This window comes from Choristoneura fumiferana, chromosome 30 (assembly GCF_025370935.1).
Source record: "Choristoneura fumiferana chromosome 30, NRCan_CFum_1, whole genome shotgun sequence".
NCBI lineage: Eukaryota > Metazoa > Arthropoda > Insecta > Lepidoptera > Tortricidae > Choristoneura > Choristoneura fumiferana.
Genome location: NC_133501.1, coordinates 6244579 through 6271905, shown reverse-complemented (window position 1 = coordinate 6271905; position 27327 = coordinate 6244579). Strand labels below are relative to the sequence as shown.

Sequence of the window (27327 nt, the reverse complement as noted above, 5' to 3'; positions counted from 1 at the left end):
GCCTTAAAACACTCACTCTTAACACACTCAGTTTCATAAAACCACACTGGTGTTTTAAGGACCCCTATTACGTAACAGTTGCATAAACTACTATTTTAATGACTGCATCATATGATTGCTCTGACTTAGAAGTGCGATTATATCACAGCATCAAGGGATATCAGTCCTGAGTATTGGTGAACACCACATTTAAATTCGACTTCGTCGCTTAGTTTAACAGATAGAAGAGAAGAGAGAAGAAGAGAGAAAGAGAATTGACATTAAACTTTAACATATATTGACATTAAATATGAATTATTTAAGACAAATATAAATTATATAAGATATATACCGATGTGTCATAAATAATTATAAGTAAATATTTTAAGTTATAACAGATTGACATTCTATACCCTTACATGTACCTAATATCTTGTAAAACTACCATCTAATAATGTAATGAGCATGAATTTGAATGAATATATTAATATGATCTAAACGCACACACGGGAGAATTGACTTTGTTTTATACCATTTAAAGATAATTATGAGTTTAGCTTTCGCATCTCGTAATAACTTTGCCTTAGCCTGTATTGATTCCAGCGCGAGGATGTAAGCGCATTGCTTATAAACTGACAGTTATCAAACAGTGTTGCCAGGTAATACGAAACCCGTCGTTTTTGAGCAATTGTTTTCGTCGCCGCCGCGAACAATGCTGCATTCTTCAAAATACGTAAACGAAAACAACACCACTTGTGCAACATCAGGTGGGCCTTAAGAGTTCGATGTGATACACACTTATGAGGTGCCTTTAACTTCTTAATTCATAATTCACTAGCTGACCGCGGCTTCGCCCGCGTTGAATTCGGTTATCGCGTGCTGTTCCCTGGGAACTGTGTATTTATACAGCATAAAAAGTAGCCTATGTCACTCTCTGGCCCATAAACTATCACTATGAAAAAAATCTTGTCGATCCATTACTCCGTTTCTACGTGAAAGACGGACAAACACACACACTTTTACATTTATAATATTAGTATTGATGGATTTATTGCACTGTAATCATGTCGTACAGGTCTTACATAGAATAATTAGATTCAAGACAAGATTGCCCGCGGGAGAAGCTTACGACGAAGCTTGAGGTTCCAGGTTTGATCCACGGTCAGGGCTTTTTGCTGACTGTACTTTTTGATAGCTGTGCTTGTATTGTCACCCAAACTACATTTGCATACCAAATTCAAGTCGAAGCCATTAACCGTTGAAGAGTTCGTCCTGTAGAGATGATCCTGGCTGGACTAGGATGTCACTACCAGATTATTGTATTGTCACGCAATTTACATAAGTAGGTATACCAAATTTCAAGTCAATCCAACTACTGGAAGTTGGTCGAATTTAACTTGCAAGATTTGATTACAGACAGACAACGGGACAGATGAAACAAAATAAAAGCTTGTAAAATACAAATGTTTGTTGGGTCTTGGGTGTTTAATATGTATTCAAGTATGTACGTATTATATAATTTAAGTATGTTTATCCGTTGATGAGCTCTAGTTGAGTTCGAAACGCGTCAGTGTAGTGTGGTGGTGGTGATAGATGGGTTTGTGTGATTTGTGCGTGTTGTTACAGTGTGTAGGTGGAGGAACTGCATGAACACACATATCTTGCATAAACGTAGCTATCATAAAGTCGCGGGTGAGCAAAGTAATTGTATGTATGTAAACTCTTTATTGTATAAAAGAAAAGAAACAAAAATACAATTGGTAGAACTTTGAGATGCTTGTACAAAGGCAGACTTATCCCTAGGGATTTCTGCCAGCCAACCTTTGATTAGATGAGAGGAGCAATCAGTTCGAAATCGACAAAGAGTGAGTTTAAGAGTCAAAAATAGTGAGAGCTACAATACAGTGCTTTAAACAATATAATACTTAAACTACATACAAATAAATAAATAAAACTACATATATATCACTGGTGAAGCGTCCATAGTACTCTATTCCCATTATTTACAAAATAGAACAACAAGAGTTAACAAGACATACAGGATTTATGAAAGATGTAAGCGATCTTTGCTTTGGCTTCACCACGGAAATATCTCACGCTACGCCACTGATATATATGTATACCTATAACGGGTGTGGCTTTGTAATAAGAGCAAAAAATTAAAACATAGATCGTCCTCATCAAACTAAACAACATTAGTTTAGCGACTTTTAAAAATAATGGAGTCTTTGAATTTTTTTTCATACAAATTAAATACTGCTATCAATGTACGCCATCCTAGAACACAACTGACGTCGCCTGTCACGCTACAAACATCAAACATTTTGCTTTACTGCTTCTTAAAAGTGTAATAAAAATTAAAAAACTTATCATTTTTAAAAGTCGCTGAACTAATGTTGTTCAGTTTGAGGAGTATGATCTATGTTTTAATTATTTGCTCATATTACAAAGCCACACCCGGTATAGGTATACATATATATCAGTGGCGTAGCGTGAGATATTTCCGTGGTGAAGCCAAAGCAAAGATCGCTTACATCTTTCATAAATCCTGTATGTCTTGTTAACTCTTGTTGTTCTATTTTGTAAATAATGGGAATAGAGTACTATGGACGCTTCACCACTGATATATATGTAGTTTTATTTATTTATTTGTATGTAGTTTATGTATTATATTGTTCAAAGCACTGTTTTGTAACTCTCACTATTTTTGACTCTTAAACTCATATATATACATAGTTGTTTCAGTTTATTAAAACGGCTAGCTAAACAGCTATAGAGGTAGAGATAAGTGGCATATCCTCGTAAGTTTGTCAACTATCGCTGCGTAATCGGTGAGCTCTACGGCGACCCGGCTCCAGCCCGGACCGTATGGTCCTGTGACCTACTTACTGGCAATCGATATGCGTACACAACGACGGTTCGACGCGTCAAACATAGCTGTGTGATACAAAAATACAAGGAAATACGAAAACGAGTCTAATCATTTCTCAAAGGGCCGACGCATCCGTATAAGCTTAATTTATGGATGTCCATGGGCGGCGGTGATTGCTTTCCATCAGGGCCCAGTTTCTCGAAGCATATTAGTCTAATAATATTAGTGTTTTGTCTCGTTTTTTCATACAATTTATGAGACAAAACACTAATATTATTAGAGTACCTAATATATGCTTCGAGAAACAGGGCCCTGTACCACTACCATGAGTTTACAGTGACCGTACTCGATAGCGACGGCGTAAATTATTTGTAGAGGCGCTGAACAATTCTCCATACAAATAATTTACGCCGTCGCTATCGAGTACGGTCACTGTAAACTCATGGTAGTGGTACAGGTGACCGGCAGGTCAAAGGGCCGCCACATACACTTGGAATTCCGAAACGAAACTCCGATTCAGAAATACATCACACTCATACGTACGCTCAGGCCATCATACGGAATTCCGAAACGGAGAAAACTTCGGACGGAATACTACTGTTTGTATTTGGTGTCCATAGATTTGTATTGATTTAATGCGCTCGGAATTCCAAATCGGAATTTTCCCTTAAAATTTTCATGTTTCTTACTAATTATTATAAATGTGAAAGTTTGTGAGTGAGTGTGTGTTTGTTACTTCTTCACGCTGAAAGGGCTGGACGGATTTGGATGAAATATGGCAAAAAGTTAGTTTATAACCTGGATTAAAACACAGGATGCTTTTTATCCCGATATTCCCACGGGAAAGGGATAAAATCTCTAAATAATAACCGCTGGGCTTAGAGTCATGAAATTTGGCATGGGTGTTTTAATTTAACGTTAATGAAAACCACGATGTAATTTTAGGGAATTCCCACGAGAATTTAATAAAATCCCGGAATTTCAATTCAACTGCTGTATCTAATGAATTACGCGTGCGATGCCGCGGGTAAACGCTAGTAGGTACATAAGAATAGAATAAGAAAGAATAAAAATAAGAGTAATTTACTCGCTACAGGTGCATTTTTTTTGGGTTGACTGTTTTTTTTGTTGATTGTACCATATTGTACATGCATTCTTATCCAACTTACGTCAGTATACCAAATTTCAAGTCAAGCCGACCACTGAAAGTGGGTCAAAATGAGTTTGCAGGATTGACCCAAACAAAAAAAAAAACCGCAAACCTCCAAATACGGAACTCTCGGTGCGCGAGTGCGACTTGCACTTGGCTGATTGTCTGTGTGAAATACCTATTATATACAAAACATGGGATTATTTATTGCATTTCGCACTGTTGGTCATTGTATGGTCTCACAAAGTTGTATTCAAAGTCAAAAAATCTTTATTCAATTTAGGCTATAACAAGCACTTATGAATGTCAAAAAAAATCTACCACCGGTTCGGAAAAACCTCTGCTGAGAAGAATCCGGCAAGAAACTCAACGAGGTATATTTGTATACATCACAAGTATTTAAAACAACTTTATTTTTAACACAGTTCGCTATTTGAAGGGATCGCTAATGCGGATCGGAATTATTTCCAAATATCCCTGTCCATGATATAATCATTAACTTTATAATACGCCTTTGATATTAATGTCTTCTTGACAATAGATCTGAATTTTGTATCCGTTTCATTTATAATATTTTTTGGAATTTTATTATAAAAACGTATGCAATTTCCCGGAAACGACTTTTTGGTTTTAGCCAGTCTGTAAGATGGAACTTTAAGCTTCCCTGTGTTTCTAGTAGCCTTTGGCTTATCGACGTTAGTGGGAAAATCACATATTGACACTTTTATAAGCTTATAATACCATACCATACCATAATATCATACCATACCAACCATACCATATCATACCATAGTACCATACCATAGTAAATAGTAAGCTTTATTGTTATATTTTCTGTTATACTAACAACTATACTCTATGGTTGGGTTGTTTACAGCCTTCTGTTTGTTTGTTTGTTTACTTGGTTTAATTCTGAAAAGCTTTTATTCAGCATGTCCTGTTTACTTTATATGAGGTGCTTTACCTATGTAGGGGTGTACAGTCAGCAACAAAAATTAACATACGTTATTCAGGACTTTTTTGCACTTTGGCTGTATTCATATCTTTGTTGCTGGCTGTACAGTCAGGAAAATCCATTACGGATGCCTGGGACGGGAGGACCCAGACAGCACGTCCCCAATCCCCTGGAGCTACAGGGGGGAGAGGAGAGGCTGGAGGTGTTTATTATCCACCCAGATTCTTGCTTCAGTCATTTGCTGGACAGCCAGGAGAGCATGCGTTCTCCCGTTAGGTTCTGCGGGGTGCTTCGGTCAGTCTTTTTGTTGATCCCCAACGGTTTCTTCCTTGACCCTCAAAATCAAATTGGTTGTCTATTACTAGCTCCGATTTTTAGGGTTCCGGAGCCAAAATGGCAAAAACGGAACCCTTATAGTTTCGCCATGTCTGTCTGTCTGTCTGTCAGTCAATGCTAGAAAGCTGTAATTTTGAACGGATATATATGTAAACTATGCCGACAAAATGGTATAATAAAAAATTCTAAAACAATTTTTTTTTGGTACCTCCCATAGACGTAAAGTGGGGGTGTTTTTTTTTCTCATCCAACCCTATAGTGAGGGACATCGTTAACCATTAGGGGTTTGCTAAGACGATTTTTCGATTCAGTGATGTGTTTGCGAAATATTCAACTTTAAAGTGCAAATTTTTATTAAAATCGAGCCCCCCCCCACTAAAATCTAAACCAGTGGGTGGAAAAATTTGAAAAATATCAAGGTGGTAGTAAGTATATCAAACTTTCAAGGAAAACAATAACGAGAATTATTAGTAGTTTAAGAGTAAATAGCAGCCTAAGGTATAGAATATACCTAAACTTGGAAAATTCCGTATAAAATACGAAATCCTCAAGAAAATATTACTTAATTTTTTGTAATGGCTGCAGAACCCTATTTTGGGCGTGTCCGACACGCTCTTGGCCGGTTTTTATCTTTGATGGTGACTGTATAGGTAGTGCCACGAGAGTTGAAGTGAATGATGACACTCACAGCTACATGAAGAACTGATTGCATAAAAGGAGAATGAATTAAATGAATGAGTGAATGTCAAAGTCCCGCTGTCACTACATGACATGTTGTGTGCGTGACCTCAATTTTGGTGGCTCTACCTATACCTTTTAAGATTATCAGTATCACAATTTATAATATTTCTAGTCTATAAGGTCGTTTAACGAGGTGACACAATAGCTACGTTCTGTTTACACAGTTGGCAGTTCTTACCTAAATGCTTATTAAAATGTTACGGAGATGTATAGGTTGGATAAACTATAATATTTTTCATCGCCTTGCTCGTAAGCGGTGTCATAACATACAGGCTACTTGGTTGCAACCTCCTAACAGTGCCTAATTTAAAGAAAGAAAAGAAAAGAAAGAGAGAAAAGCATTTCTTTGTGACATTTACAAAGCAGAGAAAAATAAACATGGAAATCGAGACAAACTTTGTCACGAAATGGTCCCAACTCAGCATGAAGTTAACCTTGCGGCCGACGCTGGTCTTCCGTTGGAGCCATTTAGATAAGTTCAAAGTAAACACCAACAATTAACTCGACAACTAAATATTTATCACAATCACAATACACAAACATAGCAATACTTTTATGTCCGTCCAGCATCGTCTCCGCAGGACGAAACTTTTCAATGGCATCAACTTGAAATTGGTATGCGAAATGTATTTTAGTTTGGGTGACAATGCAAGTACAGCCAAAAAAAATACAGTCAGCAAAAAAAGCTTGTTTTAAAAATGTTTTTTTTATGGTAAGGTTATTTTTTAAATCTAGTTTTAGTTTTATGTTTTAAATATGACTGTTATAAGTAACATTTAAGTAGCCTGTATTGTGTCCCACTGCTGGGCAAAAGCCTCCCTCTTGACCTGCACAACTCTCGTTTTGACGCAATGTCAGGCCAGTCCTTTGCGTACGTGTCCAGATCGTCCCGCCATCTCCTTCTCGGTCTGCCTCGATGTCGCTGGCCGTTCTCCGGCACCCACCAAGTAACTGTGCGAGCCCACCTTTGTGGGTGCATGCGACAGACGTGTCCAGCCCAGTCCCATTTTAACTTAGCAGTCTTTTTCCCAACGTCGGTTATGCGTGTTTTTGAGCGCAGCGTGGTGTTCCGGATTCTGTCCATCCGTTTCACATAATATGCTACGCTCTATCGCTCTTTGGCAAACCTTAAGTTTTAGACGACCGGATGGCCTAGTGGCTAGAGAACCTGACTACGAAGCTTGAGGTCCCGGGTTCGATTCCTGCGTGGGGGCAGATATTTGTATGAAAAATGCGAATGTTTGTTCTCGGGTCTTGGGTATTTAATATGTATTTAAGTATGTATCTATCTATATAATTATATTTAACCGTTGCTTAGTACCCATAACACAAGCTTTGCTAAGCTTACTTTGGGACTAGGTCAATTCGTGTGAATTGTCCCGTGATATTTATTTATTTAAGTTTGGACTTTTGATTTTCAGTCAGGGGCCATGTTTGTGCACCGTAGGTTAGGACGGGCAGGATACACATGTCGACGAGTTTTCGCTTAAGTGTTATTGGAATGTTATAAGTAACATATTTGTGTTAAATAAAACTATTGCGCAATAAAAGTTAGACGACGATAATATCCACATTTTCGTGATGTGAGCGAATAAAGTATACTGCTATATAATTTTTACGACTTTTCCATACAAACCAATATTATGGTTGCGATTACGTAACTAAATATGTGGTCTACCACCCTAAGGTTGATAATCGTTTGCATATCACAAAACAATAATGCCAAGAGACGTGTCTGTCAACTTGAAAGTTCGACTTTAGCGACATATTCATGTATGTATGTATGTAAATACTTTATTGTACATAAAACACAAAACTAATACAAAACAAAACAACAGAGTACAAAGGCGAACTTATCCCTAAATTCATTTGATAGGAACTTGCTTAAAAATTGATAGACCACTTATTTGGCTGATGGTACAGTCGAGAAAGTGAATCATGTACCAGGATGGAACCTTTTCATAATCAATTTTGTTATGATTTTTTTTGGTAAATGTATAGGATGTCAACATGAAATTAGTAGAATAAAGGTTTCACCGCACACAACACAACTGTGACACTAAGAGTGAATAAATATCTGATACGACTCTATTTCTAGGGGACGAGTCTGAGTAAGAGTTTCTGCACATTCCACCGAGCAGATGCAGTTGATTGTACATGATTCAGTCATACCCTAATGGTTTGGCCAATGGCCTCTCAAGAGGAGAGATCTCAAGAAGAGAGGATCGTTTCAAACCCCGGCACGCACCATTGAGTTTTCGTAATTCATGTGCGAAATTAATTTGAAATTTACCACGAGCTATACGATGGAGGAAAACGTGACGAAACCTGCACAACCCTGCGATGATTCAATGGTGTGTGAAGATCCTAATCCGCCCTGAGCCCGCGTGAAAACAAGCCTAAGCACTCTCATTCTGAGAGGAGGCCTGTGTCTTTCAGTGGGACGTATATAGAAGAATAAATGCGATAGTGAGTGTTTGTTCGTTAAGTATTCACGCTTAAAGTGCCGAATCGATCGTGCTGAAATTTGATATGAAAGTAGTTTGAGACCCTGACAAGGACACCTGATTGTTTTTATTCCAGTAAATTCTATAGGCGTGTGATAAACGAGTTATACGCAGACCAAGTCGCGGGCAACCGCTAGTGCACCTATAAACCAATATTATAAAGAAGACAGATTTGATACAGCGTCTGTTTATTTGTGAAATAATAGAAAGCTAGAATAATCATATGTTAAGGCTGTGTTTCCACCAGAGATGTTCGAGGATGTGTTGCGAGGAATATCTTTTTCATGAACCAATAGCAACGCTTCATTTACCTGTCCTCGCACAGCACAGCTCTAGTGGAAACAGCTGAGCGGAGCGAAGCGAGGTTAATAAAGCGCTTCTATTGGTGCATGATAAACACGTTTCTCTCAACACATCCTCGCACATCTCTGGTAGAAACTGAACTTATTCCGGAAAAGTAAAATGTGAGCAAAATTCTTTCTACATACAATTGATTGAATTTGGCGTCACTTTGCAGAAGTCGCATATCTATGAATCTATCGACGACCGGATGGCTAAGTGGTTAGAGAACCTGACTACGAAGCATGAGGTCCCGGGTTCGATTCCCGGCCGGGGCAGATATTTGTATGAATAATACTAATGTTTGCTCTCGGGTCTTGGATGTTTAATATGTATTTAAGTATGTATTTATCCATATAAGTATGTTTATACGTTGCCTAGTATCCATAGTACAAGCTTTGCTTAGTTTGAGACATGGGTCAATTGGTGTCATCCCATGATATTTATTTTATTTTCATCATCATCATCATCATATCAGTCGTAGGGACGTCACATAGTTAAAAGTACCTGGGCGACCGAGCTCCGCTCGGGCTAAAACTTGGTAACCAGCTTTTTCCCAGAGACAAGACTCATTGAAATCGTTGGGGCCGTTTCGAAAACATATTGAAATATATTTTATACAAGAATTGCTCGTTTAAAGGTATGAGATAGATGACTATTATGTGTACTATAAATATATGTAGTATTAGAAATAGATGCATCTACTTATTTTAGTTGTTTTTTACTATTTTAGAATTCCGCAAATATTTAGTTTTAATAAAAGGGTTTCATTGCCAAAAAAGTTGGAGAAGTTGCCATACATTGTTTTAATGAACTCAGGAACCTTATATACGAAAACCACAATTTTTTTTAGACTAATTTCCACATTCAACATAACCTAACCAATAAAAGTTGAAGACCCCTGGCAACGTCATTTCAAAATTCATATCTCAAAAACGGCTAATCTGATTTTTATCAAATATAGCTATGAGCCACTGCCCGGAAATTCGCTTTCACGTGAAAAAAGCACATCAAAATCGGTCCATCCGTTTGAGAGCTACGACGCCACAGAAGACTTCAGACAGACAGACAAGACTTTGGCGTCAAACTTGTAAACTGAAATGGCCTCTCTGTTTACTTTTATACCTAGTATTGCATCACCTTCTAAATTCTATGCTTTACTTCTTTCTATTGTAAAAGGTTGTCTGGAAGAGATCGCTGAAGCGATTAGGCCTATTACTTACTTCGCAAATATTCTATGTACCTTTGTTTTTGTACTACGTATGTCGTGGTGTTCTATGAAGTGTCATTGTATTGTATTGTTGTACAGTCAGCAGCAGAAGATGAAAAGTTATGGTACTCAAAACGATCTAAACACTCTCTTATTCCCTTGGCAACAGTGTCGTGTGTAGATCACTTTAAGCACCGCGTATACTTACTCATTCACTTCTGCTGCAGACTGTATGAGTGTATGTCTTGATTTGAAATTGACTACGCAAAACCAAGTCTGTTAGTTTGTTTCGTGAAATAGGTACAAAAACGCGAATCATGTTATCACTTTTCGTTCCATTTTCTCGAACGAAAGAGAAGTCATATCGTTCTGATAACATCAATAATTCTTATCACATCTCTCGGATAAAAATCACTGAGCAGTTATTTTCATTTCAAAACCATTCGAGACCAAAATTCTCTATAATTTCTTAGAATCCTAGCCCCTACACTTTCGGCCAATAACATCGAATGCTGTTCAATAGGAACTTACATACTATCGTAATTCAAAATACGACTTTCTTACTAAATTCACGTTGTTCTGTCATGTTTTTCAGCCACGCATTTTCCGTATAAGTCGGGCTCTACGTCAACATCAATACTGGAGGATATCGCCATAAAAACAGTGGTTCAGCTGCACATTGCGTGGAAATTTCTAGCTATCAATTGAGTTGGATTGCCGCAGTTTCGAGTGTTGTTTTCACGGCAATTTATAACAAAATTGCGTCTGAACCTTGTCGTTAATGCATTAACGACATTTTTATACGACGTGTACAATCTAATCACCTTTCCTGGCATTTTCAAGGAGAGCGAGCAGGCTTTTGATAGTACTAGTCCTTAATGGCGCTGAAATGCTTACCTGAAAAGTCTCTTCAGGCTTGCCAGGGTAGCTAGCGCTCCGTCGGTAGTCGGGTGGTCGGGGCGGAGCCGGGGCCCTCCGCCACGGCGCGAACGCGGACGGCTGCGGGGGCTGCGGCGACGGCCACCGGTACTGCGGCGCGCGGCGGAACGGAGCCCTATACTGCCTGTCATCGTCAACCCCCGGGCCTCCGGGGTACTGCAGCTCCCCCATGACACGTGTTTACAGCGCGCAGACCGCGCGGCTACTGACAGGCACGGTCGATTCCATGCGCGCGCAGGCTCCCTCCAAACCTCTCCACTTTAACACTAAAACATCGCAACTCCGACCCACTGTATACGCACATACGCCGTTTTTGTTATTTCTCAAGTCCACCAACAATGTTAGACGGGGTTTAAACGACGTAAGGACAGTCGTAAGTACGGCAGTTGCGGCGTTTTAGCTTGTAGCTTTGGACTCGATGGTGCAGTCCGCACTGCGATGGCTGGTTATGCCAACCATTCGCACTGAAGGTTTTTCCGAAGGTTTGTTTTGCCTGGGACATGGATGGATAGATATCCATCCAAGATTTGAAAAGAGGCTCGATAGACATGGGTTAACGTGAAACAGCAGAAACTGGCAAAAAGTCGTATCATCTAATACCACTTTTATTGCGACTAGATTATAAGTACCTAATGGCTGCAATGAAAAAAACCGGCCAAGAGCGTGTCGGACACGCCCGAAATAGGGTTCCGTAGCCATTACGAAAAAATTAAGTAATATTTTTCTAAGGATTTCGTATTTTATACGGAATCTTCCAAGTTTAGGTATATTTTATACCTTAGGCTGCTATTTACTCTTAAACTACTAATAATTTCTCAAGCAAACTTAGCCGTTATAGTTTTCCTTGAAAGTTTGATATACTTACCACCATCCTGTATTTTTTCAAATTTTTCCACCCACCGGTTTAGATTTTAGAGGGGGGGGGGGCGCACGATTTTAACGAAAATTTGCACTTTAAAGTTGAATATTTCGAAAACAAATCACTGAATCGAAAAATCGTCTTAGCAACCCCCTAATGGTTTTAAAAACCTATCCAACGATACCCCACACTATAGGGTTGGATGAGAAAAAAAAACACCCCCCACTTTACGTCTATGGGAGGTACCCTAAAAAAAATTATTTATGAATTTTTAATTTTACCATTTTATCGGCATAGTTTACATATATATCCGTGCAAAATTACAGCTTTCTAGCATTGATAGTCCCAGACAGTCAGACATGGCGAAACTATAAGGGTTCCGTTTTTGCCATTGTGGCTCCGGAACCCTAAAAAGTCATATGGTCATTAGGTAGTAGGTACACTAGTGAATAATGTTTTTCCATCGTATTTTGTCGAAGTTCGTATTATCTTGTTTTCTCAATCAGCTTCAGTTAACTTCAGTAAGCTAGTTGAGACAGCAAGATAAATACAATCTTTTCCACGATGACAAAACATTATTCACTACACTTCAAATACCAAGCTAATACTAACTTGATGTAGGAAGGTAGAGTACATACCTAGGAATTAAAAACCGTACAGTACAACGTCAAAGAGCGGAATACTGGGAAAGAAAACTGAAAATTTTCCATGAAGGGTTGTTAATGTTGCCATATTCATGAATTAATGTTAAAAATTTAACTCATAATAAATTCTACTCTTTATAGTTGTAATAGTGTAAGTACAAACAGCTCTACGTTACAAACATTCGCTGTTGTGGGAAATCTAATTTAAATTATATTTGATTCAGTTAACTTTAATTATTTACTAGTCTAGTCTGTTAAAATCTTCTCACAATAATAAAAAGAAAATCCTGTCTAAACTACCTACTGGCTAATCAACGCGTAATTCAAAATACTTGGACCTAAAAAAAAATTCTTAGAGATTATCTCAAAGAGGTATAAATAAAGAAATTCAAACAAAATTCAAATAAATTATTCAAAATGGCAAAACCGAAATGGCAAAACCGGAACCCTTATAGTTTCGCCATGTCTGTCTGTCTGTCTGTCCGTCCGTGGCTTTGCTCAGGAACTATCAATGGTAGAAAGCTGTAATTTTGCACAGATATATATGTAAACTATGTCGACTAAATGGTACAATAAAAAAATAAAAATATTTTTTTTAAGGGTACCTCCCATAGACGTAAAGTGGGGTGATTTTTTTTTCTCATCCAACCTTATAGTGTGGGGTATCGTTGGAGAGATCTTTAGGGTTTATTGCTAAGACGATTTTTCGACTCAGTGATTTGTTTGCGAAATGTTCAACTTTAAAGTGCAAATTTTCATTAAAATTGAGCGCCCCCCCCCCCCTCTAAAATCTAAACTGGTGGGTGGAAAAATTTGAAAAAATTCAGAACGGTAGTAAGTATATCAAATTTTCAAGGAAAACTATAACGGCTAAGTGTGCTTGAGAATTATTAGTAGTTTATGTGTAAATAGCAGCCTAAGGTATTAAATATACTTACCTAAACTTGGAAGATTCCGTATAAAATACGAAATCCTCAGAAAAATATTACTTAATTTTTTCGTTATGGCTACGGAACCCTATTTTGGGCGTGTCCGACACGCTATTGGCCGGTTTCTCTACTTATTACAGCGTTCTCTACTAAGCAATACAATTTAATAAGTAATATGAAGAGACCTGTCAATTTAACATAAATAGTAATGTTCCCTAACATCTCATCATCATCATCATCATCATGTCAGCCGAAAGACATAGGCCTCCCCGAGGCTCTCCACTCAGACCGGTCTTGTGCTTTCCGCATCCACCATCCCGCGATCTTAACCAGGTCGTCGCTCCATCTTGTTGGAGGCCTACCGACAGTTTGTCTCCCGGTCCGCGGACGCCATTCGAGAACCTTATAATTACCTTGCCTTATAATTATAATTTACTGTACCTAATTATATTTTATCATACAAAAGTTGCTTGGAAAAAAACGATTTTAATGATGAGATTATACTTAATTCGTAACTTACAAAGGTGCATTTTTGGTAAGCCTTTTCAAAATGAAACTACTTATTTTTTTTTAAATGTTCTGTTCTGCTGTAATCTTGTAATCGAATTCCAAACAAACACCATTGCAAATAGATAAAAAGTTGAGTTGAAGGATTTTGTCCTTTTTCTAAAGTCAGTTAGAGGACTGCAGAAGGCCTATAAGTACCGACGTAACACCTCCAAAAGTAAGTCAGTGTGTCAAAGCTCAGCTAAAACGAAAAGGTACTAAGTGCCAAAACAATGGATTGTAATCGATAACGTTTTCCTAGGAAAACATACAACAGCAGTTGCGTGGCGGTTCCGGAAAATGCCGATAGATGGCGTGGCTTGCTTTGAGTTCAGCGCCATCTAGCGGCAAAGTACTGTTTTACTGAAGCCAACTGTGTTACTGTATTGCGAAGCCATAAAAAAATGTGTAGTCGAAGAAACTGAATCACTAACCAGGGTGGAGCCTTTTCACAATAAATTTCACCAAACTAGAAACTTTCAATTTGGTATGAATATGAAGGTAGCTTATAAAACAACCAAAAGAAAAGTCTGGAAATCTTAATTTTTCATGTAATATGTCTGTTGTCTATGTCAGTTCAGTAAAGCGTGTCACACACTAAGCAGATACGATAAGATATCTGTATCTGAACGCATATCTGTCAATATCGCTCCCTATACAATTCAATGAGCTAACACACACAGCGCAGATAACTTATATTTTATCGTGAAGTATCTGTGGGCACCGACATAATATCGAAAGATGGCAAAGATATTATCTGCGTATGTAAATTGATCTGTGTATAATATCTGCCGATATTTATATGGTATAGTATTTTATCTGCAGATAGATACAGGTTGATGTGAGAGCCCCGCTGCACGCGAGTAAATCTAGAAGAGATAAACACGAAAACATCCTGTATAAACAATCCGCACCAAAAAACAAGTCTACTCAGTTTGAAGGATTTAGACTGAATGTATCGTCTAGTGTATTATCGTATCTGCGTAGTGTGTGATAGTTTCAGATCATTAAGTTATTATACGCAGATAAAATGTTATCGTATCTGCGTAGTATGTGACACGCTTAACCATCTGAAATGACCCCACAATGCGTTAATTTTGTTTTGGAGATCGGCTCGGGCTCGTTGACACTGGATATTCGTAGACAACTACAAATGTCTACGGAACCCTCGATGCGCGTGTCCGATCGTACTTGGCTGGCTTTTTAATGCATGTCTGTCTTTAGTTGTGTCTTGGGATTATGAGAATAGATACGCGTTACTTTACTTCATCCCTTAATTTTTACCCCATACATGAACAAAATGGTGGGTGGTACTTTTATAAAAAATAAACAGCATTTAGCAATTAAATTACAACGTGATATAGGTTGTTCTTATTATTATGGTTTCTTAGTTACTTAAACCTGACCCGTAAGTATTTAATCTTTAATAATTTTATTTTAATACAAGTTTTTTGCTAACTGTACTTGCATGAATGTCAAAGTCAATACCACAGATTTAGATATCTGTGGTCAATACTACTACTGGATGTGGGTCAAAATGAACTTAATTTAGATTATTCACTTCATTTCTATTCCTAAAATAAACCGGCCAAAAGCGTGTCGGACACGCCCAGGATAGGGTTCCGTAGCCATTACGAAAAAATCGAAATAATATATTTTTAAGGATTTCGTATTGTGTACGGAATCTTCCAAGTTTAGGTATATTTTATACCTTAAGCTGCTATTTACTCCTAAAGTACTAATAATTAATTCTCAAGCAAACTTAGCCGCTATAATTTTCCTTGTAAATTTGATAATATATATTATTTCAAATTATTCCACCCAACACTTAACATTTTAGAGCGGGGGGGATGCTCGATTTTAATGAAAATTTTAGTCGAGAAAAAAAATCACCCCCACTTTACGTCAATGGGAAAAAAAGAGTTTTTACTTTTTTTATTCTACCACTTTCTCGGCGTGACTGATATGTATATTCATGCCAAATTACAGCTTTCTAGTACTTACGGTATCTGAGCTTTCCCGCGGATAGACAGACAGACGGACAGACATGGCGAAACTATAAGGGCTCCTAGTTGACTACGGAACCGTAAAAACGAAGTAAATATCTATAATAAAAAAGAGGGGTTACAGATTAACAGGAAAAAGTACAAAGGCAAACTTGTACCTATTAGATCTCTCCCAGCTAATTCTAGTCGAGAAAAGAAAACCGGTAAAGGGCTAAAATAAATGGGGTAAAAGATAACAATACTACCCAAAAATTAAATTAAATACATACTTACCTACATTAATTCTTATTCATGTAAACAAATAGGTACTTAACAAGCAACATGACACAAAAGCGGACACAGCCTCGAAGAATATTCAAATACTTTTTTTTTTAATAGCTTATAATGTCCCACTGCAGGGCAAAAGCCTCCCCTTTCTTATTCCACTCGTCTCTACTCTTGGCCAGCTCTTCAAATACTTATCGTTTAAAAAATTTGCAACGTCTACAAAAGCATTAAAATTACTCCATACCGACGATAATATCAATTCATTCATTAAGAAACAAGTTGTATAAATAACGTCACTATCATTATTACGACATTATTACGCTATCACTTTATTACCTACTTACTTACTTCAGCTCTACTGTCAGTTGCGTTCGCGAGTTCGCGCCAAGCGGTTGTGAAAATGGCGTTCAATCCTACAGGTACCGTACAAGTTTTTTTCACGTCAACGGAAAACACTGCCTGAAAGTTTTTTTAGTAGTGTGCCAAGTCATGTTTTAATTTCCCCAGAATTGGGAGTTTTGTTTTGGTGGTCGTTTATTGAATGAAGATTGGTTTACGGACGGGTCACCTTGGTTTATTAAAGTTGTGAGTGGATGTGGATGCGTTCTACTACAAAGTGCTTATACAGGAAAGTAAACGTGTTTCCGCTCTGCCAAAAAAAAATACGAGCGATCAGAAGGGCTACTACGAAATTCGAAAATCGAAGTTCGTATCGTAACATCCCTCTCACTCTCGTATTAAATAATAATGATTGTCAGCAGGACGGAATGATACCAACTTCGATTTTCGAGTTTCGTAGTAGCCTTTCAGGGCCAGATTACGTATGTCGAGGTGTTTTAGCTGTTTGAAGAGCATCAGCTATTTTCAAGTTCAAGTTCAATCAAAGCAACTGTGAATTATCGTTGAGAACCATTTATTTATTCTTTATCTAACATTTTTCTAATTTACTCTGTTTAGCTAGTTTTCATTCTGTAATAAAAATATATAAACAAGGTGGGCACTGTAACAGGAGCAAAAAATTAAGCCACAGCTTCCTCTCTTGAGCTAATTTAGTTCTACAACTTTTGAAAATAAAGTGTTATGATTTTTATTATAGTTTAATGTTTAAGTGGACAAGCAAGTGTTGCGAAATCCTTCATTTTGTTACGTGACAGGTGGTGTCATTTAGGCTATTGGATGCCGTGCATTGAAAATACCATTTAATTTGTTTAGAATAAACATAATGATAAAATAACTTAATTTTTGAAAGTTGCAGGATTAAAGTAGTCCATTTCAGTAGCAGAACCTGTGTTTTAATTTTTTGCTCATGTTATAGGGCCCACCCGGTATATATATTCTTATTAGTAGTTTATCAGCGTAGGTTATCAGCAAATATTGGACACGTATTTTTGCTTTTGTCAATAAACAAAAAATTACGATGGAGCGCGTCAAAGTTTACAAAGTTTTGTTAAGAAGAGTTTCAATACTTATTAGCTTCACTTTGTCAAGAGCAGGACAGAATGTTCACTTATTTGGTCTGATTGTGGTTTGAAATCTATTCACCGTTTACGCGTATGGGATAGTTACGATTATAGCAGTTATTACTTAATAATTCTTATCACAGAGCATATAAACATTAAGCTTACTTGCCGATAAGCTTGACATTGAGTCTAACGCAAAGGTTCATGTTTATAAATTTTCCGCTCTGTTATGTCCTGTTTTACTTCCTTAATATTTCATAACGGTGCGTTCGTATAAATGCATGTATCAAGCACGATAGTTTTCTATTACCTATAGACTTGCATCCACAATCCTCTGCAAGACTGAGACAAACCACTAGGCTATTGCGGTTTGTTTGTCCATAATCGTCATTCCTTGCCAGAGATTGAAATTCCGCAGACGTCCGCAATATTTTCCGTCCAATAGATAGTTCTATATCTGTATAACGGTTTACTAATGTTTCGGCGAATAACGTTTGGCAACCTGTTTCATTTCGCTACTGTTCATTTCCCAACTGTTTAATATTTCTGAAACTGTAAATATTTCAGGATTTTTATAAAATTAACCTAACCTAACCCAAAGGGTTCTACACGATGGCCCTGAAATAAATCCTGAAATGTTTGTGTCGAAATGAAAAGTTGCGAAATGAAACAGGTTGCCAAACGTTACGTTGCGAAAAGGCAGTACTCGCTGTATAACCTTACTAAAGAAATGACCACACCGCTGCTCAAAATACGGAGATGGTCCGTGACAAGCCGCAAGCGTCACGATTTTATCGCATGCCCTCCACACCGCTGCTCAAAGTACGCTGACGGTGTGGAATCGCAGTGACGTCCCATAAACGTCATGAGTTGGAGCTGTGTTTCAACCAGAGACGTGCGAGGATGTGTGCGAGGAATGAGTTTTTCATGAACCAATAGCTCCGCTCAGCTGTTTCCAGAGTGGTGCTCTGCGAGGCTAGGTAAATGAAGCGTTTCTATTGGTTTATGATAAACCATTCCTCGCAACACATCCTCGGACATCTCTGGTGTAAACGCAGCCTTATCGATTTTCTCCACGCTAAGTCGTGACGTTTACGGCTTGTCGCTGCGATTTCGTACCGTCTCGCATCTTAATCGCATCTTCTTATTATACCCATCATCTCCTCAGAGCACCAGCACATCCGGCACAACCCTCTCAAGGACGAGTGGGTTCTGGTCTCCCCCCACCGGTGCCTGCGACCCTGGAGCGGCCAGACGGAGGCGGCGGAGGAGGAGCCCCAAATCTTCGAGAACCCGCTCAAGGCTGGCGCCACGAGGGCCAATGGCCAGGTAAAGAATAAAGCCATGGACACACACACACACATACACATAATCATACATCTAAGAAAGAAAGAAAGAAAGAAATATTTTATTCGGACCCCGCACATTACATAAAAAGCATAATCATCTGATATTTTACTACTTTAATAAAGATGTGGATTTGGACACACGCTTCGAGGGTCAAATAATCACCTCCCCAAGCAGGGTCTCCGTTGGCAGAAGACGGCCAGGACGTCCTCAGACCACGTGGCGTGGAGGCGAGCTCAATTGGTCTCGGATGGGAAGAGCTGGAAGAAGCTGCGCAAGATCGAGCCGAATGGAAAACTCTTCTACGAGCCCTATGTCCCTAGTGAGGGATAATAGGATCACATCATCATCAATAAAGATGAACTCGCTTAGCACAGCTCTAGTCTCATGCTCTAGTGGAAACACCTCAGCAGAGCGATTATAATTAAATGAAGCGTTTCTATTTGTTCATGAAAAACACATTCCTTGCAACACATCCTCTCACATCTCTGGTGGAAACGGACCCTAACTGGCAGTATACGGGAAGATTGCTTCAAAAGCTGGCTGCGTTTCCACCAGCAATACAATATGTGCGTGCGTTGCGAGGTATGTAACGTGTTTTTCGTGAACCAACAAAAACACTTCATTTACATGTCCACGCATAGCAAAGCTCTAGTGGAAACACCTCAGCGGAGTGAGGATAAGTAACTAGGGCGTTTCTATTGGCTCATGACAAACACTCCTCGCCACGCATCCTCGGTCCTCGCACAGGCGGAAATGCAGTCTGACCAATGGTTTCCCGTCCGCAGCGCAACCCCAACTACACGTCGACGTACGTGTTCCCGAACGACTTCCCGGCGCTGCTGGAGCGCGTGCCGGAGCCCCCGCCGCCGGAGCACCCGCTGTTCCAGTCCGCCCCCGCCAAGGGCACCTGCAGGTGACCACCCACGAAGAGACGAAAGAGATATCAAAGATAATACTAGTGTCATCCACGAAGACGCGTGATTTTATCAAAATTAGATATTAATGACATTGTAATAAGAACCACGGCACGCGTCATCGTGAATGACTGAATGAATGATTTATTTTGAAAAACATCACAACAATATTACAGTAGGGTAAATACCCTACTACCCCTACCCTACCCTAAAAAAGGAATTCACTCAGCATTTGTCGATACATGACATGCAGACGCTGATTTTCAGTGAATTCGTTCAAAAAATCACAAGACATACCTGAAGGTATCGTAACGTAAAGCATCGCAAAGCAAAACAACAGAAGCGCAGTGTGCAGCTGTATTTAAATATAATGTATGATATTATATTAAATAAAAACAAACAAATAAATAAATAGATCTAAGGCTTAAAATCTACAAATCGGCTAGGCAGAAGACACAGAATGACTCTACCTATACATACACAATTGTATAAATAATTGTGTTGCTCACCCGCAACAGATGTCCAACAGTGGGCGTCCTACTCCCACGACTGATATGATGAAGATGTTATGAAACAAACCTAATCTAACCAACAGTTCTACACTATTCTGAAAAAATACAGTTTCGCTTTGGAAAAAATTACGATTAACGAAAATCGTGATAAACTTTACAAAAAAAAAAATTACAAAACTTCTTTAAAAAATTATGCAACTAGGGTGTACTGCCTTTTCGGCGAAATATTTTTCGTCAAATTTCACTTAGCAACCAACCTTTCGCCGAAGTTTCATTTGGCAAACCAATCCTTGGCATAACTTTTCTTCACATTTTTCTTATTTCGCAACATTTTTATATTGCAAAATTCTACTTCATCACACTTTTATGTGGCAAACAATTATGTAGCAAATGATTGGCTAAGGAAAATAACAAATAGTCAAATAACATTTAGCCAATTTTTACACATAAGGTAGGTATATCAGTCATTATATATAATAAAAAGATAAATGTTAAATTATGTGGCGGTGAGCGAGCGAAGCGAGCGAGCAAGACGAGACTAGGCAGAAGCGACTTGGATAGGTTAGGTTCAGAAGGCTAAGGCGGGAGCGAAGCGTAGCGTAGCTTCCGCTTTAGCCTTCGATCTTGGGTTTTTTTTGTAACAGAACGGAAAAAAAATCATTGGCTTGCTTGCTTGTTTGCTTGCTAAATGAAGGAATGCCAATCAACGCATTTGACGAAAACACAAATGACATCTTAAAAAAATCACAGGTAATAATTAGCATAATAATAATTTATCAAATAATTAGTTGGGAAATGATATCTGTGCGAAATGTTGAGTTGGGAAATGAAATTTTGCCTAAATAAAAATATGAGATAAATAGTTTGGGAGTTAATAATTTGCTAAATAATTTTCGCCGAATCATTAGTAAACCTGCAACTGGATACTGACCCGTTTGAAGGATTTGGCACACTGGATGCGTTCTGTGGTCTGCGGTCAGGTCAAAGTGAACGCTGCTCGCATTATGTATGAACAAAATTGTCGGTCTCTATATATTTTGTATAGATATGCAATCCGACCGTGCGAGCATGATCAACAGAACGCGGGGGAAGGCAGGACGCGTATGGGCAGGTAGGCGGGCAGCGGGCGGCGGACAGCGGGCACTAGCAGGCATGGTGGGCAGGGCAACGGAGTGCATACTGACCGATTGCCCTGACCGACAATGTTGTTCATACATGATTCGGGCAGCGTTCACTTTGACCTGACCGCAGACCGCAGAACGCATCCAGTGTGCCAAATCCTTTAATGACAACGTAGCAGTCATAGAAAATTGTACTTGTTCAGTATAAAAGACTTGTATTAAAATGTTTTATTTACAAAAACTTATCAAATGACGTCATTTTTTTTATTGCAGGGTGATGTGCTTCCATCCTGACTCGGGGACGACTATCCCGCTGATGACAATAGCCGAGATCAAAGCCGTAATCGATGAGTAAGATATTTAATCAAATCTGCAACCATGTTTCCGGTTCGATAGAACCCTCCTTTGTATGATCTGAGAGACTGAGAACTACCCTGAAGGAAGAGCGAGAGAAAACCATATAGCTTTCGTCTAAATCGGTGCAGTGCAATACAAACGCTTCCATTTAGCTATCCTCGTACAGCACATCTCTGGTGGAAACAGCTCAGAAGAACGAGGTTTTCGTAGATACAAAACAAGAGAAGCATGTGTGCGAGGAATGTGTTGCGAGAGATGAAGGTACTCGTCACGTAAGTAGCAGCCAGTGAGGGACGTATGCGCTCCGCTCTCGCCTCCCCCACCCCTCTCGCATATTTAAAAAGAGCCCGCTAGACATGCAAATAAATTCAATTTCATTTCATTTCATCCTCGCTACCTATCCTCGCACTGCTCAGCTTCCTCGCACATCTCTGGTGGAAACTGTCACACCGTTCCACATCCTCGCTACGCATCCTCGCACCGCTCATCTACCACACACATCTGTGGTGGAAACGCTGCTTTATGCTGGATTTTTATGTATTAAGTGTCTTTTGTTTCCAGATGGATCAACCAGATGAAAGAGCTGGGCCGCAAGTACACGTGGGTCCAGATCTTCGAGAACAAGGGCGCGGTCATGGGCTGCTCCAACCCCCACCCCCACTGCCAGATCTGGGCCTCCAGTTTTCTGCCCAATGAGCCTCGCATCAAAGACAGGTGTCTACCATATCATCGTATATGGCATCAACCCTAAAAACCTTAACAAATAAGAAACCACTGCAACCATCTCCTTCCCGTAGTAAGCTCCGGCTCCTGGGAATTGGGGACATGCAGCCAGACCCTATACTACGAGGTGCAAAATTAGAACTTCTTGCCGTCTCGCTAACGCTTATATTATTTATTACGAGAGTGAGAGGGACGGAACTACACGAATTTCGATTTTCGAATTTCGTAGTAGCCCCGCAGGTTTTTTAGCGGGTGTGAGTCCAGCACTATCTGGGCACGTCCTTCCCAGTCGACGACAAGGATTTTTTTCTTGACTCCATGGCTCATATAATAATAATAATAATAAGTAGCCAATAAGCCTGATATCGTGCAGTGCTCGTCGACGTCACCATCCCACATGACGAGAACCTCGTGAAGGCCGAGAAGGACAAACTCAGCAAGTACGTTGACTTATTATGTGGGATGTTGACTCGACGATCATTGTCCCGATAGTCGTTTCGGCAAACGGTCTAATAGCGAAGAGTCTCGACCAACATCTCAAGAGACTCTCGCTAGATGGCTGGATCAAGGGCCAGATACAGAAGGCGGTACTTCTGGACACGGCACGCATCGTCCGGAGGTTCCTCACTCTGCGGCCCTGACCACCGGTAGCTTGGGCCCTACCCCGTTACCGGCGGCAAACTAGGTTAGGTTTTTATAATATTTTTATTTTGTATGTACTTTTCTGTATTTTACTTTTAGAGCTATTATAAAATCTAAACCTAAGAATGAAAGAAAAATAAAGAACATAATAATATCATTTATTTCATGTAACTGGGACACATATTATGTTAGTAGTTGTTGCTTAGTTTCTAAAGATTAGTAGGTACTTATAAATTAGTAAAACTTTACTCATTCTACCACAGTATCACACTGGTAGGGGAATGCAGTCCCTCACAGTGTGACATGTAGTCACAGTCAAGTCTGTCCGCTATCACACGCAGGACGGTGTTGGAACTGCCCCGCACGCGGCGCAGCAGGGATGTGGTGCGCCCGCGCATGTTCGTGTAGAAACAGTTAACGCGCGCCTCCACAAACATCCTATGCGCTACAGTGGCGAGGCAGTCCTAAAAAAGCCCGGAATGCATTATTATATTGGACCCGAAGGGCCCCCAGGCCCGTTGCGTATAGCGCGCCCACAGACTGCATGTGAAGAGGGAAGTGCAAAAAGCTTGAAACAACGTAACCTAGAAGCACCCATATAAAATTTGTAAGATACGGCCGTTTGTGCGGTAATAAACGTATATTTCGACACTGTCATGGGAACCAAAATTGATAAGGTTATCTGTTGACTGGGAAATTTGCACTCCGTCTTACGTCAAAGTCTTAAAATGTCCAGGTGTCCAGGTTGTAGAATGACCAGGTAGTACAATGTCAAGATCGTAAAATAACCAGCTGGTAGAATGTCAAGATCGTAAAATAACCAGGTAGTAGAATGTCAAGGTAGTAAAATGTCAAGGTCGTAAAATAACCAAGTAGTAAAATGTCAAGATCGTAACATAACCAGGTGTATCTAATATCGTCTTGTAACTGAAAGTAAATACCTGTGTTAATATTTGCCACATCACAGCGGAGCGTGCAAAAATACCTGGCACGTCCTACCGGGCCAGAAAAAGAGTCGTATAAGATGATTTTGCACGTTTTGTTGTGTCAGATATTTGCGGATCTGGTGCCTGTACAGCGAAAAATTTGAAAACTATTCATTTATAATTTATTTATAACTATCTTGAGAGTAGATCTTAGTAGGTCTTATCGTGAGAGTGGCGGGAAACCGGTGGATGCAAGTGGCAAGTTGTCGTTCATTGTGGCGTTCTAAGGGGGAGGCCTTTGTCCAGCAGTGGACGTCTTCGGGCTGATGATGATGATGATGATGATGATAACTATCTTTCCGTGTCAGTAACCATCTAAAACGACCCCATACTGCAAACAGGAGGCCCTGCCAACACTGGATATTCATTGATACCTACAAAGTTAACTCGCAACGGCCGGTTTATTTAATAGATTTTAAATATTTTTCAGATGCCAAAAGGAATACTTCACAAAATTCAAGAAACCGATGCTAGTCGATTATCTAGAACAGGAGCTACAGAAAAAGGTACAAATACTATTAATACTCTGTTATTTCTGCCCTACATTAGCCTGTTCATATTTAGTAATTTCTGAGTAATAGGTTGTCTAGAAGAGATCGCTTTTTAGCGATAAGACCGCATATTGTCTACCTGATTTTTTTTTATTTTTGTAATGTTACTGTACTGCTTTTGGTGATCAATAAAGAATATATTTGTACTGTATTGTATACATAGTTCAATAAAGAGCCTTGGTACCCCAGTGGTTTGTCCTATGACCTCTCTGGCGTCCCATGGAAGCGTTGCCATGATTTACGGCTCCTTACGTGGCGACTGGATGCTCCGGTAGTTTCAGTTTTCCGGATTCCATCGTACAAAGAAACTCTGAGCATAGCTCTCTCCATAGCTTAGCATAGTTCTTCGAACGCCCGGGCCCTGTGGCGTGCGTTATGGAAATCTCACCGCATTACGGTCCCATCGACAAATGAAACTGAGCCTAAATTTTCTCTCTCTACCAGGACCGCATAGTCCTCAAGAACGCAGAATGGGTGGCGCTGGTCCCGTACTGGGCCGTCTGGCCGTTTGAGACCATGCTCTTGCCCATCAATGGCCGGCCGCAGCGCCTCACAGACCTCACAGAGTCTCAGGCGACCAGCCTTGCAGAGATCATGAAGGGATTGAACACCAAATATGACAATCTGTTCAAGTGCAGCTTCCCTTACAGCATGGGGTGGCATGGTAAGTTGGCTGCGTTCATGGGCGTTACCAGGGGGGGCATAGGAGGGCAGCTGCCTGGACAATGTATGCTCTACAATCTGTATAATTATGCATTAAATTTTGAAAAACGTCGCTAGCCGTCTTGTGTGAACGAGCTTGGGGGATTCAACCTAAATAGAGTGGAGACACATCAGCGGAGCGTTTCTATGGACAAACACATTCCTCGCAACGCATCCTCACATATCGCTGCTGGCAACGCGCTAAGGCTGCTGCGAATCCACTGAGGCGGAGACGAGCAGAGCGGAGAGAAGACGTCTAGGGATCCACCAATCATATTAGTTGAATCCACATCTCGTCTTCGCCTCATTTTCATCTCACATGCCTCTGAGTTACTTATTAACAATTTTTAACTACAGTTAGATTCGATTTTTAGAAAAATATGGCTGTGTCCATTGGAGAACAATTTTGCCAGTGTCCAGTAGGTTTTGCCGTTGTACTGTAAAAAAATCTAGAAAACGAAATATGAGAGGTAATGGTGGATGAACGATGACCTTTAACTACAGTTAAAAACCAATTTTGTTGCTGACAAAATATCTTTTTTTTCTAGGAGCGCCCACTGGTCCGTCAAAATCTCCACAGGATTCTCCCCACTGGTTGCTTCATGCACTGTACTTGCCTCCACTACTTCGCTCTGCGACTGTCAAAAAGTTCATGGTGGGCTACGAGATGTTGGGGCAATCGCAAAGGGACCTGACGCCGGAGCAGGCAGCGGCAAGGTTAAGAGAGTGCGACCACGAGATACATTACAAGAATAAGAAATAACGGTTGTTTTTTGTTTTGGTTGGTGTCGTAATAATTGATATACAAAACTTCACAACTGGGTTTTATTAAGTATTACAATTAATTACAATCTGTAAGTTCACCGTAAGCATGACGCCATCTTGGCTAGTGATGTGATGTTCCAATAGTGACGTACCTACTCATAACATTTTTATGTTAGACTAGGTGAAGAAATATGTGATCTCTTATAGATCTATTTTTAAAAGAAATTCAGTAATTCAAAGTCAAAGTCAAAATATCTTTATTCAATTTAGGCTATAACAAGCACTTATGAATGTCAAAAAAAAACTACCACTGGTTCGGAAAAACCTCTATTGAGAAGAATCCGGCAAGAAACTCAACGAGGTATACATTTTTTTAAACAGATTTACAATTACAATTTGAGTCAATATCAGTTGTAAATGGCTAAATAGTCAGTGGCTTTTTCAAGCATTTCTTTCTACTTATTCGTTTAAACCCTTACTTTATTTTATTGTTAATAATTTTTATTTCATACTACAAAGTATTGAAACGATTTGGTGCCATCTTTTTTTTTATTTTAAGTCAGTTGTTTTCTTGTTGGTTTTGTTTTGTAGCAGTTTTACAATTTATAAAAGTGTATAATTATTTTCAATATATTAATTATGTAATATATGAATAAATAAATAAAGAAAGCAGTTTTACTTCTTGATACAATTTCTGTAGACTAACTTTTAATTTTTGTTTTTAATATAGATTGCATTATACTAGCATGTTACATGCAATTCGAAAAGTAATTTCCCAGATAAATTCAAAAATTCCGAAGCGCAAGCCAAGACTTGAACCCACAACCCTCTCTTTGCTTTAAATTTCATATTGTGCTAAATTACCCCACTTTGTGGGTAATTTTTTTTAATACAGCAACATTTTTGCATGACTGACGCTGTCGTGTCGTCGCTTCTGCTGTGCTACTACGAAAACTCGAAGTTTG

The 27327-nt window shown here is 39.3% G+C and overlaps 2 protein-coding genes across 2 annotated transcripts in view; one reads left to right on the top strand and one right to left on the bottom strand.

The window, feature by feature from the left end:
• orb2 (cytoplasmic polyadenylation element-binding protein orb2) overlaps positions 1-11248 on the bottom strand; it is a 118849-nt gene extending 107601 nt beyond the window's left edge. Inside the window, exon 1 of the mRNA XM_074110641.1 lies at positions 10987-11248. Coding sequence (XP_073966742.1) covers positions 10987-11199 — 213 coding nt within the window. The 5' untranslated portion in view covers positions 11200-11248. The remainder of the gene's footprint in view (positions 1-10986) is intronic.
• A 5378-nt stretch (positions 11249-16626) lies between these two features.
• Galt (Galactose-1-phosphate uridylyltransferase) lies at positions 16627-26980 on the top strand. The gene is made up of 8 exons (XM_074110259.1): positions 16627-16698; positions 18908-19068; positions 19875-20002; positions 21910-21987; positions 22555-22707; positions 24775-24850; positions 25340-25559; positions 26146-26980. The coding sequence occupies exons 1-8, from the start codon at positions 16680-16682 to the stop codon at positions 26358-26360; spliced, it is 1050 nt and encodes a 349-aa protein (XP_073966360.1). The 5' UTR covers positions 16627-16679; the 3' UTR covers positions 26361-26980.
• Positions 26981-27327: the final 347 nt, after the last annotated feature.

Bases quoted from the DNA above. Each gene is read 5' to 3' on its own strand.
- Galt (XM_074110259.1), top strand. The intron at 22,708-24,774 runs GTGTCTACCATA...AATATTTTTCAG, and splicing joins GAGCCTCGCATCAAAGACAG to ATGCCAAAAGGAATACTTCA. The intron at 25,560-26,145 runs GTAAGTTGGCTG...TTTTTTTTCTAG, and splicing joins TTACAGCATGGGGTGGCATG to GAGCGCCCACTGGTCCGTCA.